Here is a 22,395-nt window from a genome sequence, read left to right on the forward strand (position 1 = left end):
ACATGTATTTGATATCTTTTAAAGAAAAACGGTATTTTTATCCCTTTAAAATTGCCTTAAAACTAGATTACATAGTGCATTTTAATTTAAGACTTCTGTACTTTACTTTTCACACCCGTTTATATCCAATTATAAACCTCTTCCTTGCAGTCAGTTGAAAAAAAATTCTATTTAGAATAGCCCAACTGCAAGAACAAACTGCATAACTTGATATGGATATATTGTAGTGTATAGGAATATGATCAGCAATAAAGTAAAGTGCAGTTGTCATAAATATAAAGGGAAGGGTAACCACCTTTCTGTATAAAATCCCTCCTGGCCAGAGGCCAGAGGCCAGAATATGATCAGCAATAAAGTAAAGTGCAGTTGTCATAAATATAAAGGGAAGGGTAACCATCTTTCTGTATACAGTGCTATAAAATCCCTCCTGGCCAGAGGCAAAACCCTTTCACCTGTAAAGGGTTAAGAAGCTAAGATAACCTCGCTGGCACCTAACCAAAATGACCAATGAGGAGACAAGATACTGGAGCTGGGAAAACAAAGGGTTTGTCTGACTCTGTGATGCTTTTGCCAGGAACAGATCAGGAAGGCAGTCTCAGAACTTCTGTTAGTAAGTAATCTAGCTAGAAATATGTTAGATTTCCTTTTGTTTAATGGCTGGTAAAATAGCTGTGCTGGATGGAATGTATATTCCTGTTTTTGTGTCTTTTTGTAACTTAAGGTTTTGCCTAGAGGGATTCTCTGTTTTGAATCTGATTACCCTGTAAGGTATTTACCATTCTGATTTTACAGAGGTGATTCTTTTTATTTTTTCTTTAATTAAAATTCTTCTTTTAAGAACCGGATTGATTTTTCATTGTTCTTAAGATCCCAGGGTTTGGGTCTGTGTTCACCTGAACAAATTGGTGAGGATTTTTATCAAGCATTCTCCAGGAAAGGGGGTGTAGGGCTTGGGGAGATATTTTGGGAGAAGATGTCTGCAAGTGGGCTCTTTCCCTGTTCTTTTACACGCTTGGTGGTGGCAGCATACAGTTCAAGGACAAGGCAAAGTTTGTAACTTGGGGAAGTTTTTAACCTAAGCTGGTAAGAATAAGCTGAGGGGGTCTTCCATGCAGGTCCCCATATCTGTACTCTAGAGTTCAGAGTGGGGAAGGAACCTTGACAGCAGTTGTTTCCTATATTGATGGTAAACATTTCACCTTGTTCTTAGTAAAAACTTTAATGACCTGCTAAAAGCAGAATACATATATATTGCCCTTGTTTGAGGCACTAAATGGATGTTGTATTTTAAACAATATTTTTCCTTTCCAAGTCATATAGGGAAAAAATATTCAACTTCCAGAAGTTTGTGCCATGGAAATAATTATATTTTTGATTATATATTATATATTTCATTATATATTTGTTGCATAACTCTGCATGAAAAAAAGAGTTTAGTGGAATAGCATGACTCACTTTCAGCTGCTAGTTTAATTCCTGTTCAGTGAATGAAGTATTTTTAGCCTGTCTGGGTACAGAATAATTCTAGGTTTTGTTGAAGAATGACTACTTTGGAATATTGTGCCTAAAAACATGAGTATTATCATCTGTCAAGGATGGAAACCAGCTGAAAAGTGCCTAAACTTGCACTGTTGGAGTATCTCCTCAGAGAGGTTTCTATGGCTTTGATAAAATATGGAAGGCCATAAACTTTATTGGATCAGTGCTTCATTTAGTTCTTGCCCTCTTTTGCTGCTACTTTATTGTAACCGCTCTAAGGGCCTGAGCAGAATGCATGATGACACGGGTGTTTTGCTGAATGCAATGCTTTGGGGTTTTTAATCTATTTTTATTCCTTTCAAATGCTAAAGCTCTTTTACAAATATTTTAAAATGAATACTGATGTGTATGCTATCAGCAGTGTTTCCTCCTTTAGTTAGGAAGTTGTTATGGAATTGGTGTTACTTTCTGGTATTTCTACCTTGACCCTAAAAAAGTGTGGCAAGCTGATACTTTTTATGCATGGCCTCAGATAGAGTAGCAGGTGTTCTACTTATTTACAAAAAAAATAATTTAATAAATGTTCATTGGTGGTGCAATAGAATGAGAAATTATTAGGTTATTTTTTAAATATCATAAATTTTGTCTTGTGGGCCAGTAGAGGTCAGAAAAATATTTTAGATAAGCGGTGTCAGACTTCCTTGACAGCTGAATAACTGAGTGAAATGTAAAAACAATGAGGATTCCTTGTGGCACCTTAGAGACTAACAAATTTATTTGGGCATAAGCTTTCATGCGCTAGAACCCACTTCATCAGATGCATGGAGTGAAAAATACAGGAGCAGGTATAAATACATGAAAAGATGGAAGTTGCCTTGCCAAGTGTGAGGTCAGTCTAACAAGACAATTCAATTAACAGTAGGATACCAAGGAAGGAAAAATAGCCTCTCCCTGGTGGAGGAAATGTGTTGTGCAAATGATGGCAATAGATATAAAAGGGGAAAGTTTTACTATGTGGCCTCTCAGAAAATGGGAAAAAAAAATTATCCCACAGACTTGTCGGATATCATGGGTATGGATTAGTGAGCAAAAGAAGTTAAGTTGTTTTAGAGCAGCTGTTAGGAAAAGGGGAATAAAAAGGTTAAGGATTTCAGGTATATTCCACTATCATGTAAAGTACACTTACTTTAGCCCAGTAGTATACATCCAGTGTTCTGTCTTCTACATTTGTATTTCCTATTGCAACTTAAATATATTGTTTTTATTTGTTTTATTCTAGACTCCTAGTGAACTAACACAAGTTAAAGGCAATTTTTCAAAGAAGAAAGGAAGGTTATTCCGCTGTAACTAATCTTTTCTTTTACCTTGTCCTGTCAATCGGGTCGGTGGTTCTCGTTCTTCATCTCTAAGCATTCTTGTCAAATGTGCCATCCAAGATGACGCCAACCTCCTTCGTGTCTTCCTTCAGCATCTAGGTCTTTGGCTCATGATTGCTAGTTCTTGTACTCTCTGGCCAATGTATCTCGCATCTTGCCAGGTCATGTGACCCGGCCATCTCAGCCTGTACTCCTTCAGCTTTTCCATAATGGAGGCTGCTTATATCATAGCTCATACCATTTATTTGCATAGCTTAGCAGCTGTTGTCTTTCTCAGTGTCCACCTGAACATTCTTGTTTTGGCAGTATGAAGTAGTGTTCTTCTCTCTTCCTCATTGACCAGCGTTCCAACCCATGTATCATGGCTGGCCTAGTCATGATCTTCTACACTTTGCTCTAGTGTACTTGGCACATATAATCCCCATCAACTCCCTACATTTATACCACCCACTCTGCCTGCAGCTCCGAAAATCTGCATCCACATTCTCATCATGGCTCAACACTGAACTGAGGTTCAGAATTTAACTCTATACCATCTAACTTTATTATTTCTCATTGTTCCTCTCAATTAAACTTTATATGTAGTCTGTCTTTTGTAAGCCATTTTCTTCTATTGTAGCCCTCCATTGTTCTAGGTCCCTTTCCAGTTTGTATTAATCTTCATGGCACAACATGTCGGCAAAAACCATGCTCCATGGAGCCTCTCTCCTAATCTCCTGTGTCTATTATGATCGGAACTAGGAATCGGTTCACGGCTGATCCTTGATGTAGACCTATCCCCCACAGCGAATGATTCACTGTAGCCACTGCTTCTTCTCACTACTGTTGTGCTTCTCTCATACATATCCATGATAGTTTTAACATATGTTTCTTGCAGATTGCATGACCACAGGCCTCACCATAACAGTTCTCTAGGAACTCTGTCATAAGCCTTTTCTGAATCCACAAACACTATGTGCAATCTCTTGCATTTCTCGCTGTACTTCTGTAATATTTGGGCTGAAAACACTGTATCCTGTGTTGACCTTCCTTGCATAAACCTGAATTGGTTGTTGCTTATTTGATGTTCCAGCTCCTCCCAAAGTCTTTTCTCGATAATTCTTACCAGCCATTTCAAAGTGTGACTCATTAATTTGATGGGTTGCTAAGTACTACTTTCTTGCACATCTCCTTTACACTTAAAGATAGGAAACAATGTGCTCTTCCTCCACTCATTGGCCTTTTTCCAGTGCAGAAAAATAAGTTGAAAAAAACTTCACCATTGTCACCATTCCCTCAATTGGTATGTTGGCCGATCCCACTGCCTTACCAGTTTTGTAACCTTGAACCCTGTCTGAGTCTCCACCATGATGAAAGTTCTTGTGAGGCTGTTTCTTGCACAAACTTCCTTCGGTGGTTTCTTCACATTATCTGAGTAATGAGCACTGTCACTGAGCAGCTTCTCATAAAACAACTGCCACCTCCTAGTGGTATCACCATCTTCCACCAGTACTCTTCCATGTTCATCTTTGACACACTTTATAGTTCCCAAGTTCTGTGCTTCTATTCCTATTCTTGGCTAATTTATACATTCCTTTTCCCCCTTCCTTCATCAGTAGTACTGCTTACAAGTCTTTAAATATCTGACCCTTAGTTTCTGCAACTGCTGTTTGTATTGTTACCTTTACAAGCTTGCATTCCTCATAACTTTCTACCATTTTTACTTTCTGCTGTTGCTTAAACCTTTCTTTCTTCACTGCCTCTGGCACATTGATGGATCACCACCATGTCTCATTGCCATGACATTTCCATCCTTTCATTTGGCCACACATTTGCGCATTTTCTATAATATGTTTTGATATTTTCTCCCAAACTTCACTGGTATCAGTGTGGTCGATTTGGTCATTGTCCAACCTCCAAAGATCTCATCCTTAAATCTCAGACTAACTTCCCTATCTGTGAACCTCCACTGCTTTATCCTTTGTTTCACAACTTGTCTTTTGTCCCCCACTGGCCTTTTCAATCAGAAGTCCATTACAAGCAATCTATATTGTCCTCAATCTATTCTCCCAGGATCACTTTACAGTCTCATGTTTTTTATCACATCCTCTTGTCAGAAAATAATCAATCTGGGGCTGGTGGCACCACTCTTGTATATAATTAAGTGCTTCGCCTTTTTACAAAGTATATATTGGCATCAATCAGGCCATGGGCTCTGGTTAACTCTAAGTTATCCTCACCAGTTTCATTTCTGGTTACAAACCGATATCCTCTGTGACAATTATTGTACCTATCCCTGTGTTCCCCCACACGTCTGTTGCAATCTGCTCCCATAATCAAGCACTCAGCTTGTGGTATTTCACCTATCACTTGGTCCAGCACTATGTGGAATTCCTCCTTCTCCTCAATCATACAACCAACCTGCACATATATTCACATACAACATTAAATATTCTCTACTCAATGCTATTCTAAATTCCATCAGCTGGTCACTCTTCCTTTGGATGTCCATACCTTATCCTGTTATATTTCTGCTAAGATTATAACTTCTCCATTTCTCCTTGCTGCTGAACAATGATACATTATCTTGTAGCCTTCCCCTGATGGTCATGGATATTAATCCCTTTCATTTTTTCTCTTGTATACAGGCAATATGCACTCTCCTTCTTTTCAACATCTCAGTTATTTCTCTTGATTTCCCAGGCACTGTTCCCGTATTCAGGGAAGCCAAACATAGTCTCACTATGGTCTCACTTCTTTAGCCACATGTGCCCAGAATGTGGTAGCCTTTCTCCATTTTCCACAGGCATCAGGCGAAGAGATTGTCAGTCACTTACAGGGGTGTAAGTGTTGTACTAGCGTGGTACTGGTATACTCCCTGAAGACCAAGGCCCATACAGCATGTGTGATAGGCACAACGTTTACAAACTGGCTTTCAGGCCTGACGTTTTTGGTTTGAAATCAGCATCCCTTCTTGTAGGTGGACTGCATATCACAGCAAATGAGTCCCATCTGCCTGGAGCAATTTTGTTACAAGGTAACAGATGCCTGCCTTTCATGCCCCCACTTTCAGTGAAAAACACCTGCACCATGACAAGGCAAGTGGTAATAATTTAGCTGTCAGAGGCTATATATTACACTTGCTGCATGAAGCATTTTCTAGGTAGCGAGAGCTCATCCTCAAATCCACCGCAGCCACACCAGCTCTATTGGAGTACTTGGATTATATTGCCTCTTCAGAGCCACTTTTGCTTCCCCTATTTTTTCTTCAGGGGCCCCTGAATCATCAGAAAGAACTGTGGGCTGTCCTGATATCAGGACTTGTACTATTAGAAGAAATTTTGAGTACACATTAGAAATCATGTCTTTCTCAGTAATTCATTTTTCCCGATTGATTTTTAACAGGCACATATTTAGAGCATCAGACTTTGGTATGCTATCTGAAACATCATGCAGTGAGACATTTTTTATTTTTATGTTTACAGATTCAGCTTGTGTATCCCTCACAAAGTGAAGGAAGGCATCTTAACACTGGGACACTTTCTCAAACCACTGCAACCAGTGGATATGCCTGTGCTTTCTAATCTTAAATTGAGTTCAGTTTATATTCAAAATAGAACTGATCGAATTCCAATTTTTCTCTTCTCTTTGGGTGGTAGTTAATACCATGCATCACAGTGAGCTTGAATGGGTTTCTCTGGCAGTTTGATCAAACAGGCATACTGGAAGGCAAAGATACCCTCTCCCAAGTAGAAAGAAAGGACCAAATAGAAATAAATGGACTGATAGGAGAAGATGCCTACATTGTGAAACTGCTGGTGTATTATATTCCTGTTTGCTTTTCTTTTTTTTATAAAAATTATTTTAAGATTGAAAATAACTTGGTTTGCAAACATATATCCTTATTTGTCTTATTCTTTTCTCTTGATAGTTAAGTGCCTAATCCAGTGACTCTAGGTGCTTCTAAACATTTAAATATACAGCCAAAAAAGTACATTAATACAACAGATCATGTATACAAAGTACTTGTCGTAGGATGCACAATATTTGTAATGTAGTTACGTCAATTGTTTTCTCTTGTTTCATTGCAGCAGATGCAATTAATAATGCAGCAGGGTTTGGTTTTAGAGGATATGACAAAAATGGAGCATCACGCTGGGATTTAATATCAAATCTAAGAATCGAGCATATAGAGGTTTGTTCATGGCTCTTTCAAATAAAATTGTCCTCATGTAGAAAATTTTAAAGGCATTAAATTGTCTTACGCTTTTTCTATTCTCAGGATTCCAAAGGTGTCACAAATCAGAGGTGACAATCAGTGTATAGGGGAAGGAGTGACAAATCACATACATTTTGGATATCTTCTGCAAGCCAACTAGCTTGTGGAATTTTTTTGTGATTATGAACACTCTAAATGTAGAGTTACAAATGAAGGAATAAAAGCCGGCTCATAATAGAGCTGTTAAGTAACTTCCTGCTGTCCTTATTCAGCTCATCCCCAAAGAATACTTGGTTTGTGTATCACACTATTCTGAAATACAGCATGACTCTTTAATATGGTGTCTTTATGTTTTGCAGAAATAATTAATGTTTTGGTTTTACAGTTTTCAACAAGTTTCAAGATGTTTCTTGATAACTGGAATATTCAAACAGCTCTTTGGCTTAAAAGGTATTGTATTTCTTAAAAGAAAGCTTTTCTGCTTTGAAGTTTCTTTATTACTTATCTTTAAAAATCTATGAATACGTGTTATTAGAAATTCTAAACCAGTGCAGCTGCATAATCGATGGTACGCTTTAATTATAGCGTTATCTGCCTCTGGCTGCTGGCCTGTGGAGGACCCTATGATCTTCTTTAACTACCCAGTCACAGAATCTTCCCTGTATTATGAATGGGAACTGTCTATATCCTCTCCCTTCCTAGAAACTACACTGCAAGCTCTAAACCACATAAGAATGCTGTTGGGAGATTATGCTGTGTGCACATTGTTTTCTTCAGTTCCCTCGTGTAAATGGTAGATTCATTGTTCCCAGGCTTGGCCAGAAATAGGAGATGGTTTCCAATGGGCTAATGCTTCCCTGCTGTTCCCCCTTGAAATGATTGTGAGGGTGGATGAATATAGAGCCAAATGAAACATACCACTTCAGCTAGGTGAATAGAAGGCAGAAAATGGCCATCCTTCTTGGCAATTATATTGAGGCAGGTCTATTTTCCCCTCAGCAGAAAAACTTTATTAATAGCTGGCAGCCTGGGTAGACCACATCTTGGAGCCTTACATATGCCTTTACTAAACACTTCGGACTGCAGAAGCTTAATAGCCACAGGTCCAGGAAATAGGATGTTGGTAATCAGGAGAAGCTAATTTATATAAGATTCCTGTTCTATGAAGTCACTTCTAGTTGTGAAATGTCTTTCCTAAGTTTTGGCACTATTCAAAAGATGATTAGCATCTCTGAATAGACAACCTGTGTAAAGACAGTAACTACAGTCTTCTGCAACCTGTGGTTGATTCTTATGTATTCTGCTGGATTGGCCTCTTGAATTAGCAATGCCTTTCCAATGGTATGGTGGAAATATGGAATAAAGCCTGTAGAGTAGATTGATACTCATTCTCAGTGCAAGTATTACAATCTTGCTGTAATACCAGATCTAGTGCAGTGATTAGGGAAGGCATACATGCTAATAGGAGCTCTTTGACTTTGTAGTTGCTCTGTCTAATCGAACTCCTCCCTCCAAGTCCAACACTGCTCATAACAGGGAAAGGGCTCCCAGCAAATGTAAACGTGCTCGTCTCATAGTGGAACACACCCGCAACTGCCTCTTCCAGAAAGTAAGGTGTATCCCTCAAATTTTCTCTCCTTACAAGAGGAGTGTGTGTAAGGGTGTACACCTTCCTCCCCAAACATTTGTTCTATCCTTGAAAAGCAGAAATGGTTTTAATAATTTAAATTTTATTGCAGGGAAGATCAAGTTATGTCTGCTAATGTAAACACCTATTTGCAAGCCAAAACTCATGTCGTCATAGAATTTATTATCAGAGAAGTCAGCAAGAAGGTGCAGTCGCACATATAGCTCAGGGTCTAGAGACGTACTCCCTACTCGGGCTGGTTGGGAATTTTTCAACAAAACCTTTTTTAATCAGAATATGCCAGTTTGTCAAAACCAAAACTGTTTTCTGCAAAGGGTTGGTTTTAATAAGTTTCTCATTTTGAAAAAAAAATTGAAATTGTTGAGATGTGTTTCTGTGTTTCTCCATTTCTGTGTTTTCCTATTTCTGGAAAAGCTCCAGTTTTGGGGTCATAATGACTTCATTTCAAAATTAAGTTAATTTATAGTGAAGAAAAAAGGCTTAAAGAAACAAAAGGTCAATATTGAAATTAAATGTTTTGAAATTATTGCAATGAAACATTTCAATTGAGGCAATCAGAATTTCTTCAGATTTTTGGTACATGAACATTTTCATCCCAGTTTGGGATGGGAACTTTTTTTTTTTTTTTTTTTTTTTTTTTTTTTGAAATCTCAAAATTCTCAGACAGATAATGCATTTCCCATCCAGCTATAGTAGCTGGCCAGTAGAGTTCTGCCTTTGAGGAGTGGTGTCATGCCATTGTGAAGGAGCATACATGGTAGCACTGAGATCTGGTATCAAAGCTGAGAGTAAAGTTACAGCATTTTCTGTAAATCATAATATGTTAATGTTTAAATCCAAGATTCAATAGAACTATGTAATCAAATAGCAACTGCTATTTAATCTATGGCTTGCTAGGTTTTAAATGGTTATTGGCACTATTGTTGATCATCTTCCCTCCCTTATACCCTTTGCCTTTAATATGTTTATTTTATGTTATTTATGCTTCTTAGAGTATGCTATGAGCGAGCTTCCTTCAGTCCTACGATCCAGACCTTCATCCTTTCAGCTATTTGGCATGGTGTGTACCCAGGATATTATTTAACATTTTTAACAGGAGTACTAATGACATTAGCAGCACGAGCCGTAAGTACCAACCATGTATTTTAATGAGTAATTAGTTTTGTAAAAGCAAAGTGACTATGCTACCATGCCCGCAGGTGTGTATATCACAAGGAAAACTCAGACACAGTCTGGGCCCAAAAAATATAATTTATATTTTAGATGTAACAGCAGTGGGAGTGATGAATAGAAGGGAGGGATGGGAGGAAAGACGAGAGGAAGGACTACATTGCTGTTAGTGCATTTGTAGCACATCTTTCATGTGAAGTTCTCAAGCTGCACTGACGATCTCGTACAATATTACTGTGATGTGAACAGAGATAGTTAAAGTGATATTAAAAAGTCATTTACATGCCAGTGAGGAGGAGGAATCTTTCCTTAGGGTTTGGAGGTCTAAGCTAACAATTTCTGTAGAATTTAATAATTTTAAAATAAACTTGTGTTTGGTACTTTTGTAAAGCTATTAAAGTAAAGCAGTGTTCTCCTCAGCCAGCAGACAAACGTCTCTAGTACATTTGCTGCTCAGAGTTCTGCCAAGCAACAGCAGAGTGACGTTAATAAGATTCGGGTCAGTTTTACTGCTGCTATTCAGAACCCTGTGGATCCAGAAAAATAAACCCAGAAACTAAAGAAGTAAACCTGTCAAGAAATTTGTCAGTGTCACAGTGCTGCTTGGGAAAGTCGGTATTTGAGTTAATCAAGGAGGAAGAGGACCCCAAAAATGGAGGCTGAGCAGGGAGGGATACAGTAACAGAGACCTCTTTGCCATCAGAGCAGGCAGGAGACTGTGAAGGGGAGAGAGAGAGATGGAACAGAAGACTCTCTGCACCTTCCAACTGCTAGTGGGAGCTGGAGCTTCAGTTGATCAGACTCCTCCTCCTACTAATAAAACATGTAATACTTTCCTCCATATATCTCAAAGCATTTTACAAACATGGGTTAGCATTATTGTCCCATTTTACAGCTGTGACCCTTTCCTAACAGCCGTCTCTGGAGGAGCAGTATATAGACATAAATGCCCTTCCCCTTTCCTGCCACTAGAGGGGTGGATCTTTGCACTTTTCAGCCAGGCTGATACAAAAGCTAGAGCCCCAGACAAGGCCCATGAACAGTTCCCTGGCACAAATTGCAACACTCCACTCTCTGGTGGAGCATCCCTCACTGCCATATTTCATCTCTCTCACGGGTATGTTTAACCCTCTAATTTTCAGAACTTGTGTTTGTGTGCAAGTATTTTAGTAGTACTGACTGACTATCGAAAACAGGTTGAGGTGTTTTATCATGTCAGTTCACAGACTTAACAAGGGACAGTAAATATCAGATTCTGTGTGATCACCACCTTCCTCTCAATTCCTTATTAATGACATTTACTAATTAAAATCTAATCCTTTCAAGTGTAAATAACCTAGATTTCTATGCAGCTAACTCTGTAGAATTTGGATGATAAATTTGGGCTGATTTTTTTTAAACTGCATATACAATTTTACTAATTTACTTCAATTTACTACAGATTGGCACAAATGGCCATGTAGATGCATAACTGACCATTTTCTTGAACAACTAAAGCAGATGAATGGCCCAATGGATAGGATGCTAATTTAGGATTTGGGGAGACTTGGGTTTAATTCCCTGCTCTACCACAAACTTCCTTTGTGACCTTGGTCAAGTCACTTAGCCTCTGTGTGCCCCCATTCCCTTCTGTAAAATGGAATATAGCACTTCCTGCCTCACAGTGGGGTTGTGAGGATAAAAACTTAAGATTGTGAGGCACTCAGGTATTATGTTGATGGGAGCCATATAAGTAACTTGGTTACTTGAATTTTTCACGTGCAGTTGTAGTTGTGCATACAAATTAAAGGTACAATTGTTTATGTATAATATATACTTTTTTTTAAAAAAAAGCCCTTATTTTTTATTGCATCATTAAAACATGGCATCTTTGGAGAGTGGGAGAGGAAGTGGACCATATCTTCCTGTTCAACACAGGCTCCACACAATTCTGTGATGGGTGTGATGTTGGGAGGAAACTTGCTGAGGCATTTCATTGAACAGGATATGACAATCATGATAATCATATGTAGTAATTGTATAGCACTTTTTCATCTTCAACAATCTTCATAATCCTGTGAGATAAGAAAGCCTTAATCTCATTTCAGTATTGACTGAAACAGAGCGGCATGACTTTTCTAAGACCATGGAAGAAATGTATATAATCCCAAGATTTGGGTTTAGGAGTTCTTTTGAGTCATGTGCACAGGGCATTATGCCCATGGCCAGATTATCCACTATGATGTGACACTGTTGCACTGCTCAGGTGGCACAAAGGGACAGGATTCTGGTGATAAGTAATACCCCTTGTGAAGGAAAACTCTTTTGTTGGAAAAGGTAACCAACCAAGGGTAAGAGGTGTGACAGGGGAGTGGGGTAGGATGGAATGAAAGTACACTGATCTTCCAGTCTTGTGAGGTTCTTAAGGGATATTACTGTAACTGACCCTGCAGCTGGGCCAACTCACCTGTAATGAGCTCTTTCATGCTCTGCCATAGGCGCCAACTCCATGGGTGCTCCAGGGCTGGAGCGCACACAGAAAAAAAAAATTAGCAGGTGCTTGGCACCTAACGGCAGCTAGCTTCCCTCCCCCCCCCCCAACACCTCCCACCTGCCGGCTGCCCCACTGATCAACTCCTCCCCTTCCCTCCCAGCAGCCGTGATCAGCTGTTTCAAGGTGTGCAAGAGGCACTGAGAGGGAAGGGGAGGAGGGGGGATGGGGCATGCTCAGGGGAGGGGGCAGAACTGGGTGGGAAAAGGCAGGATGGAAAGAGGCAGGGTGGGGCCTTGGGAGAGGGGGCGGAACTGGGTGGGAAGAAGCAGGGCGGAGGTGGGGCTTGGGGGAAGGGGTGGAGTGGGGGTGAGGCCTGGGGCTGAGCAGGAGATGAGCACCCCTGGGCAAATGAAAATGCCAGTGCCTGTACCATGACCCCTCCCTCCCTCAAGGGGTGTCTCTGTCATTAAGAAGCAGCTCTTTGGCCAATGAAAGAATAATCATTTAAAATATACTTTGTGTGCTTTTTCTCTCTGTTTGTGCATTTAGACCTTAGTATGTGTTACAATTGCCATAATAGTATGCTGCAGGTACAATTTATAACCACACTTTTTTATGGGAATTGTAACTGAAATATGAATATTTAACCTTGGCTTAAAATGACACTCAAGATCTCAGGATGTAAAGTAATTTACAAATTCACAAGAGCATGTTTTGTTGCAGTTGTTTTTTGAGATATGACAGGGAAGCAAAAACTGCCTGTACCTAGATTCAAAGCCAGTTTGAAAGGGGTCTGTAAGAAGGCTGCAGATGATAGAAGAACTGCTTTATCACCACTACCCCTCCAAAAAACCACAAACATACAAAATCTGACGGTACAGGTCGGTAACTGGCAAAATGATCTAAGTGAAGACAAAGGACAAACTACTATTCATTAGAGGGAAGCGGGCATCTTGCCCTTCCATAAGAAAGTGTTAACAGTATTTGTCAATAATAATCCTAACCCTTCCACTCTGCTTGTCTTTAATAACCATGAGGGGCATGACTGCATATTGCTTATTGTAGGTCACTGATCCTCAGTAGGTAAAAACAGTCAGTACTCAACGATATGGAGAAAAGGAGTACTTGTGGCACCTTAGAGACTAACAAATTTATTAGAGCATAAGCTTTCATGAGCTACAGCTCACTTCATCGGATGCATACAGTGGAAAATATAGTGGGGAGATTTTATATACACAGAGAACATGAAACAATGGGTGTTACCATACAGACTGTAACAAGAGTGATCAAGAAAGGTGAGCTATTACCAGTAGAAGAGCGGGGTGGGGTGGGGGGGACCTTTTGTAGTAATAATCAAGGTGGGCCATTTCCAGCACTGTACAAGAACAGTAGGAGTGGGGAAATATAGTTTTACTTTGTGTAATGATACATCTACTCCCAGTCTTTATTCAAGCGTAAATTAATTGTATCCAGTTTGCAAATTAATTCCAATTCAGCAGTCTCTCGTTGGAGTCTGTTTTTGAAGCTTTTTTTGTTGAAGGATAGCCACTCTTAGGTCTGTAATCGAGTGACCAGAGAGATTGAAGTGTTCTCCAACTGGTTTTTGAATGTTCTAATTCTTGACGTCTGATTTGTGTCCATTCATTCTTTTACGTAGAGACAGTCCAGTTTGACCAATGTACATGGGAGAGGGGCATTGCTGGCACGATGGCATATATCACATTGGTAGATGTGCAGGTGAACGAGCCTCTGATAGCGTGGCTGATGTGATTAGGCCCTATGATGGTGTCCCCTGAATAGTTATGTGGACAGAGTTGGCAACAGGCTTTGTTGCAAGGATAGGTTCCTGGGTTAGTGGTTCTGTTGTGTGGTTGCTGGTGAGTATTTGCTTCAGATTGGGGGGCTGTCTGTAAGCAAGGACTGGCCTGTCTCCCAAGATCTGTGAGAGTGATGGGCCATCCAGTGATTGTTTCATCCAGCCACAAGTCAACCATTTTCTAGACAATACTGTCCAAATACTGATAGAATTTATCCCCAAATAGGTAGAAAAATCTCCTAAGATACGTACAACTCTTTCCCAATTAGAGAGATAAGGTGGGTGAGGTAATGTCTTTTATTGGACCAGCTTCAGCTTTCCAATTTACACAGAGTTCTTCTACAGGTCTGGGCTAATATGAGACAGCCAGATTGTTCTAAGTGGTGAGCAGCCTGATTAGTTTTGTTAACTGTGACTTTGTGGACATTACAGGAAGAAAGAATTTTTCTGCCCTTTCCCATAGCTAAGGCCCAAGACTTCAAAAATGCTCCATCTTCTACTCTCTCAACATGCTGTGCAATTTCTGGCCCTACAGACTTCAACTTTTAGCCCAAAAAATGAGAACCCAAATATATCCTGCCACCTATGTGTTGAACTAGAAACCTCCCGAATCAGTCCTCACTGCTGTCAGCTTAACCTTGTGGCCCTGAATAAACTTATGAGAGCCATCCAGTGCTGACAAGGTCTTGGAATCACAAAGCTTTTAATATGACTAATTTTTTTCATAGTACTTTTTGCATATTTCTTTAAATGTGATAAATTTATACTATGGATTAATACAGTGTTTAAATATTTAACAGTGGCTGTTAAAATCTGAAGCCTGTAGGGCAAGCTTGCCTATTATTCCCTGACTTGCCTTCATTATAGTTAGCTGCTTTCATTATATTCAATTGTAATGCAAGAAACCTACAGGTCTGTATCCTGTAAAACATTAGTTTAAGCATAAATTAGCATAAGGGTCGTTAAGTATGCCATAACCCTTGGCTTAGATAAATGGCTTAATGGTTATGTAATTGTGCTGACTCACCACCATGGCGCCTCCTGCTGGTCGTTCTGGGAATTAGCTCAGTCTCTTCACCATCATTTCTGCACTGGATCCGCATCACCTCAAGGATCGCAGCATCCTCTTCAGGACACAGCCGTCCCGCCATGCCCCATTCCATTCCCCCCTCCCCCCCATTCCAGGGGAACAACTGCCCCGTCTAGCCACTCGCCTCCGTGGCAAACTGCAGCCTTTCACTGGCCACTCCTTTCAGTGGCAAGTGGGGGCAATGGAGCAGGAAAGGAGACCTGGGCCCTCCCACTACTCTAGGTCCCGATCCAGAGACCCTTTAGGCAGCAGCCATGTGCTGCGTCTCCTTCAGCCCCCGCCCTCCATTTCCCTGGGCCACTTCCCCATAGCCCTATCTGGGCTTTAGTCTTTCAGCCAGTCAGGCTGGAGATCCCTCTCGCTCCCCTGACCTGACCCAGCCCAGCCCAGCCCAGCCTTGTTCTGTCCACGGTGCTGGCAGTTCCCTTAGCCCTTCAGGGACCCAGTCCTTTCTCCCTGGGCTTCCAAGAGGGAACTGCCCCCTCTGCCCTACAGCTCTCTTTATATATGGGCCTGCTCTGCCCTAATTGGATGCTCATTGCAGCCCCTCTCTGATTGGCTGTCTGCTGCACAGCCTCCTCAGGGATGCTTTTAACCCTTTCTCTACCAGTGTGGGGCAGATGCCCTATCACAGGTTATCTTTCCCTTTTGGGAAGTTAGGAGAGCTTGCTCAATGGTAGGAGTTAGAATGTACCAGTAAATGCTACCATAAAGAACATGGAAGTAATAACCACAAATCTGCTTAAGCAAGGGGTGATGTGTATGATAATGAGCTAAGATGGCAGTTACACGTATCAATATGTTAACCTACAGAGAAATTACACCTCAATATTATGTGGGTGAAAAGGCTAAATTTAGGTATGGAAGACTGAACATGAGCAGATGATGTTCAAGCCTTATAACAGGGCAGCAACCATGTGGTCTGGGGCTTGTTCTTTTCTGGGCTTCTTCCATCCCTGTCTACTTTCCACTACTTGTTCCTTCAATTCATTGAGGAACTTGGACCATCAGACACTATGGCATGCATACCAGAGTCAGGGCTGACCCCTTTGTCTCTTACCACCAAGTCCTCAAGGAAGGGTTTGAGTATGCAATTCTAAAGAGCTTATGCAAAGAATGCTACCACAGATAATTCCAATATTGTATTATTTCTACCTTTTTATGAGACTTGGGTCCTTTCTGTCTTTGTTCATTATTTCAATAAAGATATCTAAGGTTTTACTTTGCCCTCAGTGTGAGTGTCCTTGTCATCCACCTGGAGACTCTCCACAAGATATTGAACTCTGTAGTGTTACTTCTCTGTAGACTGATTCTGGGGTAAGAACTTCATCATAGTTAGATCAATTGGCCATCAATTCAAACATCATTAACCTCAAAAAGGGTCAGGCAACAAATCTAGTATGTTATACATTTGTTTGCAGAGTACTTAAGTAAGTAATCAACAAATAGCATCCACAAAAAATTGTCCAAAATACTTGCATACACACGTAAAAGATTGCAGTAGCTTATTGGGAAGGAGAAACTGGAATAATCATATTCCCAAGGAAGTGGTGGAAGCCTAATCCATAGAAAAATGTAAAACTATGCTGTTCAAAGCACAAGATGTATGTACAGGACAATTGTGCTTGGGCAGGTTCTGGACTATATGATCTAATGGGTACTTTATATCTGACTTATGGTACTAGAATTTCGTTTTACTAAAAATTGCATACTTTTTTCCAGACTGTGTTTTAAATGTCATCCACAGTACTCATTTGTTTTCTTGTGATCCATAGGGGCCCCAGAGATCAAGCCTCCACTGTGTGCTAGCTAGGCACTCACTATCCATCCATAATGAAAGAGGGGGAAGGGAAAAAAAAAACACATTCTTGCTGCAGAGAGTTTACAATCTAAGCAATAACAAAACACAGCAAGTGTGCATACAACAGCAAAACAAAGAACATACAACAGGGAGCATGGGGAGGACAAAGCAACAGTGACATTGTTTGGTATAGTAAGTAGTAGTTTCAGGACACCAACTGTAGTTGTCAAGTGTTTAATTGACATCATGTCTGAGGTGATGAGTCTTGAAGGATGTGAAGGATGACAGCATAGTTACCTTATGGTATTTTAAAAGGAGCTCCTCCTGTCATGCTGAAGGAGCCACATTGGAAGAAACACAAAAGTTCTTGAAAGAAAACTGGACTAAATGATAGGGGCTGGGATCGTTGGCACAGCTGAGATGCAAATCAGTCGCTCCGTTCTTTATTAGAATTGCAGGGTTAAACAATGAAGGGCTTTAAAGGTTGTTGTGGGTTTTTTTGAGTAGTTGTTGTGTGTTTGCTGTGGAGAACAGGAAGTCAGTGGAGGTAAGCCAGTATGGCTTAGTCACAACAAGAATCCAGGAATGTGATCTTGGCAGCAGAGTTTTGAATGGGTTTGAGAAGGGCAAGATGGCATTTGTCACAGTAAGGAGGGTCGGGGGGGGGGGGAATGCCATGATTTGAAGTTCAACCCAGACCAGTGAGAGGTTGTCATGGCTTGTCTTGTAACCCTCAGTGCCTTAAAATGCTCTGCTGCTGTAGCTCCCTGTCTGGCTGCTGTCCCAGTCAGCATACATGCATGCACTCTAAGTGTCCGTGTGTTGAGCAGCCCTGTTCAGCAGCTCTGACTCCAGAAGACTGTTTGTTACACTATAGCCACACTCTGGTCTCCCGTACCCTTGGTTATTACTAGTCCAGCACACACCCAGTCCTGAATTACTACAAAATTATCTGCCCTGAAATGTCCAGCCCTCACCTGGAACACTCAGAGGAGTAATAAGGTACATTGCTCCTGTAAAGAGAAATTATGATGGTTAAGGTCAGAAATAGCTACCAATAAATAAAAGTAAAAAACACGCTCCAGTGACTAAGACTTACCTTGAACCAAGACCATAGTTTTGTTAAGATTCTTACCACACTTCCTTCCAGCAAGATGGCTGACCACTGCCTTACTCAGGATGTTCCACAAAGTCCTAAGTGCTCAGTTCCTTTGTCTTCTGAGGTGAACAGTCACTAGGAGATTCTTTTATAGTCCAGTGAATTTTTAAAATGTATCCTTAAAGTTCAAGTGCCCCTGCTGTAGGGAAAGGTGCCAGGGAGTATGATGGAGAGGGTTCCATATTTCTTTTTCACTGCTGGTGCTTTCTACAATGCAAATTGACTTGTCCATGCAGCCTCTGATGTACCAATGAATGACTCTGTCATTTGTCTGTGATTGCACCTGGATGGAGGCATTGGTCTTTTCTTTGTCTGGAAAAATTTATTTACCCACTCCCCAGACTTATCTGGTTCATACACATTTAGTCCCATATTTCTTTCACATTTGTACAGTCCTTTGGGGATTTACCATATACGCACAATGCAATAGTAATGATAATTAATTTATTGGTTTTCCAATTACACCTTACACAACACCTATTAGATACAGATTATGACGTAAGTGAACTAAACTGGTCAGACCAGCTGAAACTCACTGTCTGATACCAGTGAGCCTCTTGCCCCCCGGGCACTGGGGTGCTCTTAGGGAGGAGGTTCCCATAGTCAAGGTGAGAGATGAGGGCCTGGGTGAGAGTTAAGGTGTGTGGAAAGAAGAAAGGTTGGATCTTAGATATTCTGTAGAAAAATCTGCAGTGTTTACACAGAGTTTGAACGGAGGGTGTAGAGAGAAAATCAAAATGACTCTTAGTTTAAGTGCTTGTGTGACTAGGAGGTGGGTGATGTGAAAAATGATGGAGAAGGGAAAGGCTTGAGAGGAAAGAGCAAAGCTCAGTTTGGGCCACGTTCAAATTAAGATGACAATTGGACGTCTATAGAGAAATATTAGAAAGGCAGACAGATATGCTGTCTTAGTAGGAGGAGGATAGCTCATCTGTAGAAAGGTAGATTTGTGAGTTAGTAGCATAAAACTGATAGAGCCAGACTTGTGGATTAATTACAGAGTTGTGGGATGCCTCCTCAGAATAGGAGGGGGGAGAAGGAAGATAACCCAACAGGTGAGACCCTGAAGGACTAATTGGAGAGGTGGAAAAATTGTGAGAGTGAGAGCTACGAAAGTCAATGGAGGACAAAATTTCAAGAAGTCAGGACTGGTTGACAGTGTCAGAAATCTCCAAGAGGTCAAGGTGGTCAAGGATAAAGAACCCAAGCTTTCATCAAGAGGAGGTCATTAGAGATCTGGGGGAGAGCAGTTTTGGTGGAATGTAGAGGGTAGAAGCCAGATTGAAGAAGGGCAAGATGGAAACTAAAAGGAAAAACTGCGGATGGCAATTACAGACAGCAAGTAAAATTTTCAATGGAATCTATATCACTTAGGCACCTATATCCTATTTTCAAAAGTGATTTAGACATTTCAGTGTTTTGAAAACTTTATCCAGCATGTCAGATGAAGAAGAGAAGGAAGATCAGGCAATAGTTGGAAAGGGAAGTGGAGTTCACGATGGATATTTTTAATGATGTGAGAGATAAAGACAACGCATGCTTGTGTGTAAGGGGAATGAACCTAAAGAAAGGAAGAGGTTGAGGAAGAATATGAGAGGGGGATGAGAGTGGGGGAAAAGGGAAATCAGGTTTTAGGATCCACTGCTTAGTTTATCTCATTTTATGACCTGTAAACAAATCTCAGTCTGACTTGACTGAATAGAACATGTTTACATACCTTAAAACCACAGTTTTCAGTATATATATACACACACGTAACTCCTTACATATCATCTGTATGTACATTTCACAACTATTATGATTATCAGTGTGAAACAGGCTTTCAGTAGAGAATTTTTGATGGTCTTTGGCAAATTCGTATGTAGCTACCAGACCCGGGGACCTCAGTGTTGGTTTGTGATTCCCTTACTCAAGATAGGTTTCAGAGTAGCAGCCGTGTTAGTCTGTATTCGCAAAAAGAAAAGGAGTACTTGTGGCACCTTAGAGACTAACAAATTTATTAGAGCATAAGTTTTCATGAGCTACAGCTCACTTCATCAGATGCATTAGATGAAGTGAGCTGTAGCTCACGAAAGCTTATGCTCTAATAAATTTGTTAGTCTCTAAGGTGCCACAAGTACTCCTTTTCCTTACTCAAGATGTGTCTAACAAATCTTTATTCAGGCAAAACACTCAGCAGTTAGTGGTTACTTAAGAATGGGAAACTCATCAGGATGATCTCATCACAGTCGCCTCAAGCACCACACAATATAGCTTCAACCTCCCTTTGTTACACTCACTTATTTATAACTCTGTTATCTTTTCTTATTTATATAAGTATGTGTGTATTAGTCATCTTTTCTTTTTCTCACTGTAATGGGATCAGCACCCACTTCTTGTGTGTGCCCCCTTTTCTCTAGCCGACAGTGCCTGCAAACACAGTTCTTTTCATGGGGAGGGGAACCCACCTATCATGGATGGCCCCCTTTCTCTCGGTTAGGCATGAGCCTGCTTTTCTTTTTTGGTCTTACCTCAGGATGGTACCTGCCTCTTGTGAGGAGCCCCCGGCCGCTGGTTCTCTCAGCTGGTCTTTCGTAGTTTAGCCCTCTGGTCGAGCCACACACATGGTCCCCCCTTCCAGGGTATGTCATCCCGAGTTCTTATCTCAGCCCTGGTATGGGGCTGTAGCTCTTAGGCTTCTTCCCAGAGGCACTGCCTTCTTCTGACACCTAGCCGGGGCCCATCTTAGTACCCTCTGTGATGCTGTATGGAATTTGTGGGACACTTTAGGATATTATGAATACCAATATTGTGAAATTGCAATCAGATATGCCATGTAAGGTATATGCAAAAATGTTATAATTTGCCAGATATGGTAATCTTGTTTGTTTGCATCACCTTTGTATTATAAGTTACATGTATGGTAGGTCTGTAGTTCAAATTTGTGCTGTGTGTCTGGGTGACACCCCCAGACAGATTGGCATTAGCACTGCATAGACTTCTTGATGGCCCATCAAGGGACATCAGCTATACAATTGACCTATTGAGAGAGGGCAAAGGCTACATTTTATGACTCAGCAAGGCATGCAAGGGCATGCCTATGGACAGAACTCTAAGGCTTCCAGGCCATGTGTGGGCAGCTTGTGTTTGTAACAAAAGAAATACAAGCTGCATGGCAAAAGACTATAAAAGGCAGCTGCATCTTCTCCATTTTGTCTTCAGTCCTGCTTCTTACCTCTGGAGTAAGCTTTCTACAAATGAAGCTCTGAACAAAGGACTGAATGACCCATCCAAGCTGTGGATGTGTTCCAGAAGGAGTTTCAAGCCAGCAAACTCACCAATACTGCTAGGAACCTGAAATATGGACTTTGAAGTCTTTGTATGTATGTGACTGCTTTACCATTTAACATCTCTCTTTTTGTGCTTGTTCCCCCCCTTTCTTAACAACAAACCTTTAGTTTTAGACACTAAAGGATTGGCTGGCAGCATGGTATTTTGGGTAAGATCCAAACCTATGCTGACCTGGCAAAGTGGCCGACCCTTTGGGGTCAGAAGAACATTTTGTATATGTGAGCAGAGTTTTTTTAAATAACTTCTCACTGTACTGCACCTAGGTGCTGATTGGGAGCCAGAGAACTGGAATGCAATAAGGGGGCTGTATGATTTCTTTTTTTGCTTTTTGATAACCAGTGTGGGGAATCAGAAGCACAGTTTGTGACTTTAAATTCAGTGTTACTCCCAAGACTGGTGGGTATCTGCTCTCCCTTTTACAGCCTGCCCTGACCTTGGCATTTCTAGTGAGGACTGCCCTAGGCACACCGGGTCACATCTCAACTGGTGTCCTTTTCAGCAGCCCTCCCTCGGCTCAGTCTGCTACCAGACCAACAACCTTGTCTGGCTAGGTTTTATGCTGAGTCCCCCAGGCTCAGCCTGCCCACACTGACCTTTTGACGGCTTCACTGCTATTCTATCCAGACAGACACCTGATCTTTGGTAGCCTGTTGTTGCACTCTGTTCTGTCTGGTGAGCTAGCTACAGTCCTACCGTTTGTCTAATCGGCCAGGTTCTCCATCCTCCCTTGTCAAGCTCCACACAGTCACTGAAGGCTCTGCTCTGCTGTTTGCCTTTTATCTGGCCTTTCTGGCCCCTTATTGGTTGCTCCAGCAGCCCCTCCGATTGGCCGCTCTTCGGCAGCCACTCTAGACT

At 41.0% G+C, this 22,395-nt stretch overlaps 1 protein-coding gene across 6 annotated transcripts in view; it reads left to right on the forward strand.

The window, feature by feature from the left end:
• Window positions 1-22,395, forward strand: part of MBOAT2 (membrane bound O-acyltransferase domain containing 2) — a 194,984-nt gene that overhangs the window by 160,022 nt on the left and 12,567 nt on the right. For all 6 annotated transcript variants that reach the window (XM_038396463.2, XM_043510274.1, XM_043510276.1 and 3 more), the window contains 3 exons: window positions 6,926-7,029; window positions 7,439-7,503; window positions 9,694-9,826. In XM_038396463.2, the coding sequence (XP_038252391.1) occupies window positions 6,926-7,029; window positions 7,439-7,503; window positions 9,694-9,826 (302 nt within the window). The remainder of the gene's footprint in view (window positions 1-6,925; window positions 7,030-7,438; window positions 7,504-9,693; window positions 9,827-22,395) is intronic.

Source organism: Dermochelys coriacea, chromosome 3 (genome assembly GCF_009764565.3).
Source record: "Dermochelys coriacea isolate rDerCor1 chromosome 3, rDerCor1.pri.v4, whole genome shotgun sequence".
Lineage (NCBI taxonomy): Eukaryota > Metazoa > Chordata > Testudines > Dermochelyidae > Dermochelys > Dermochelys coriacea.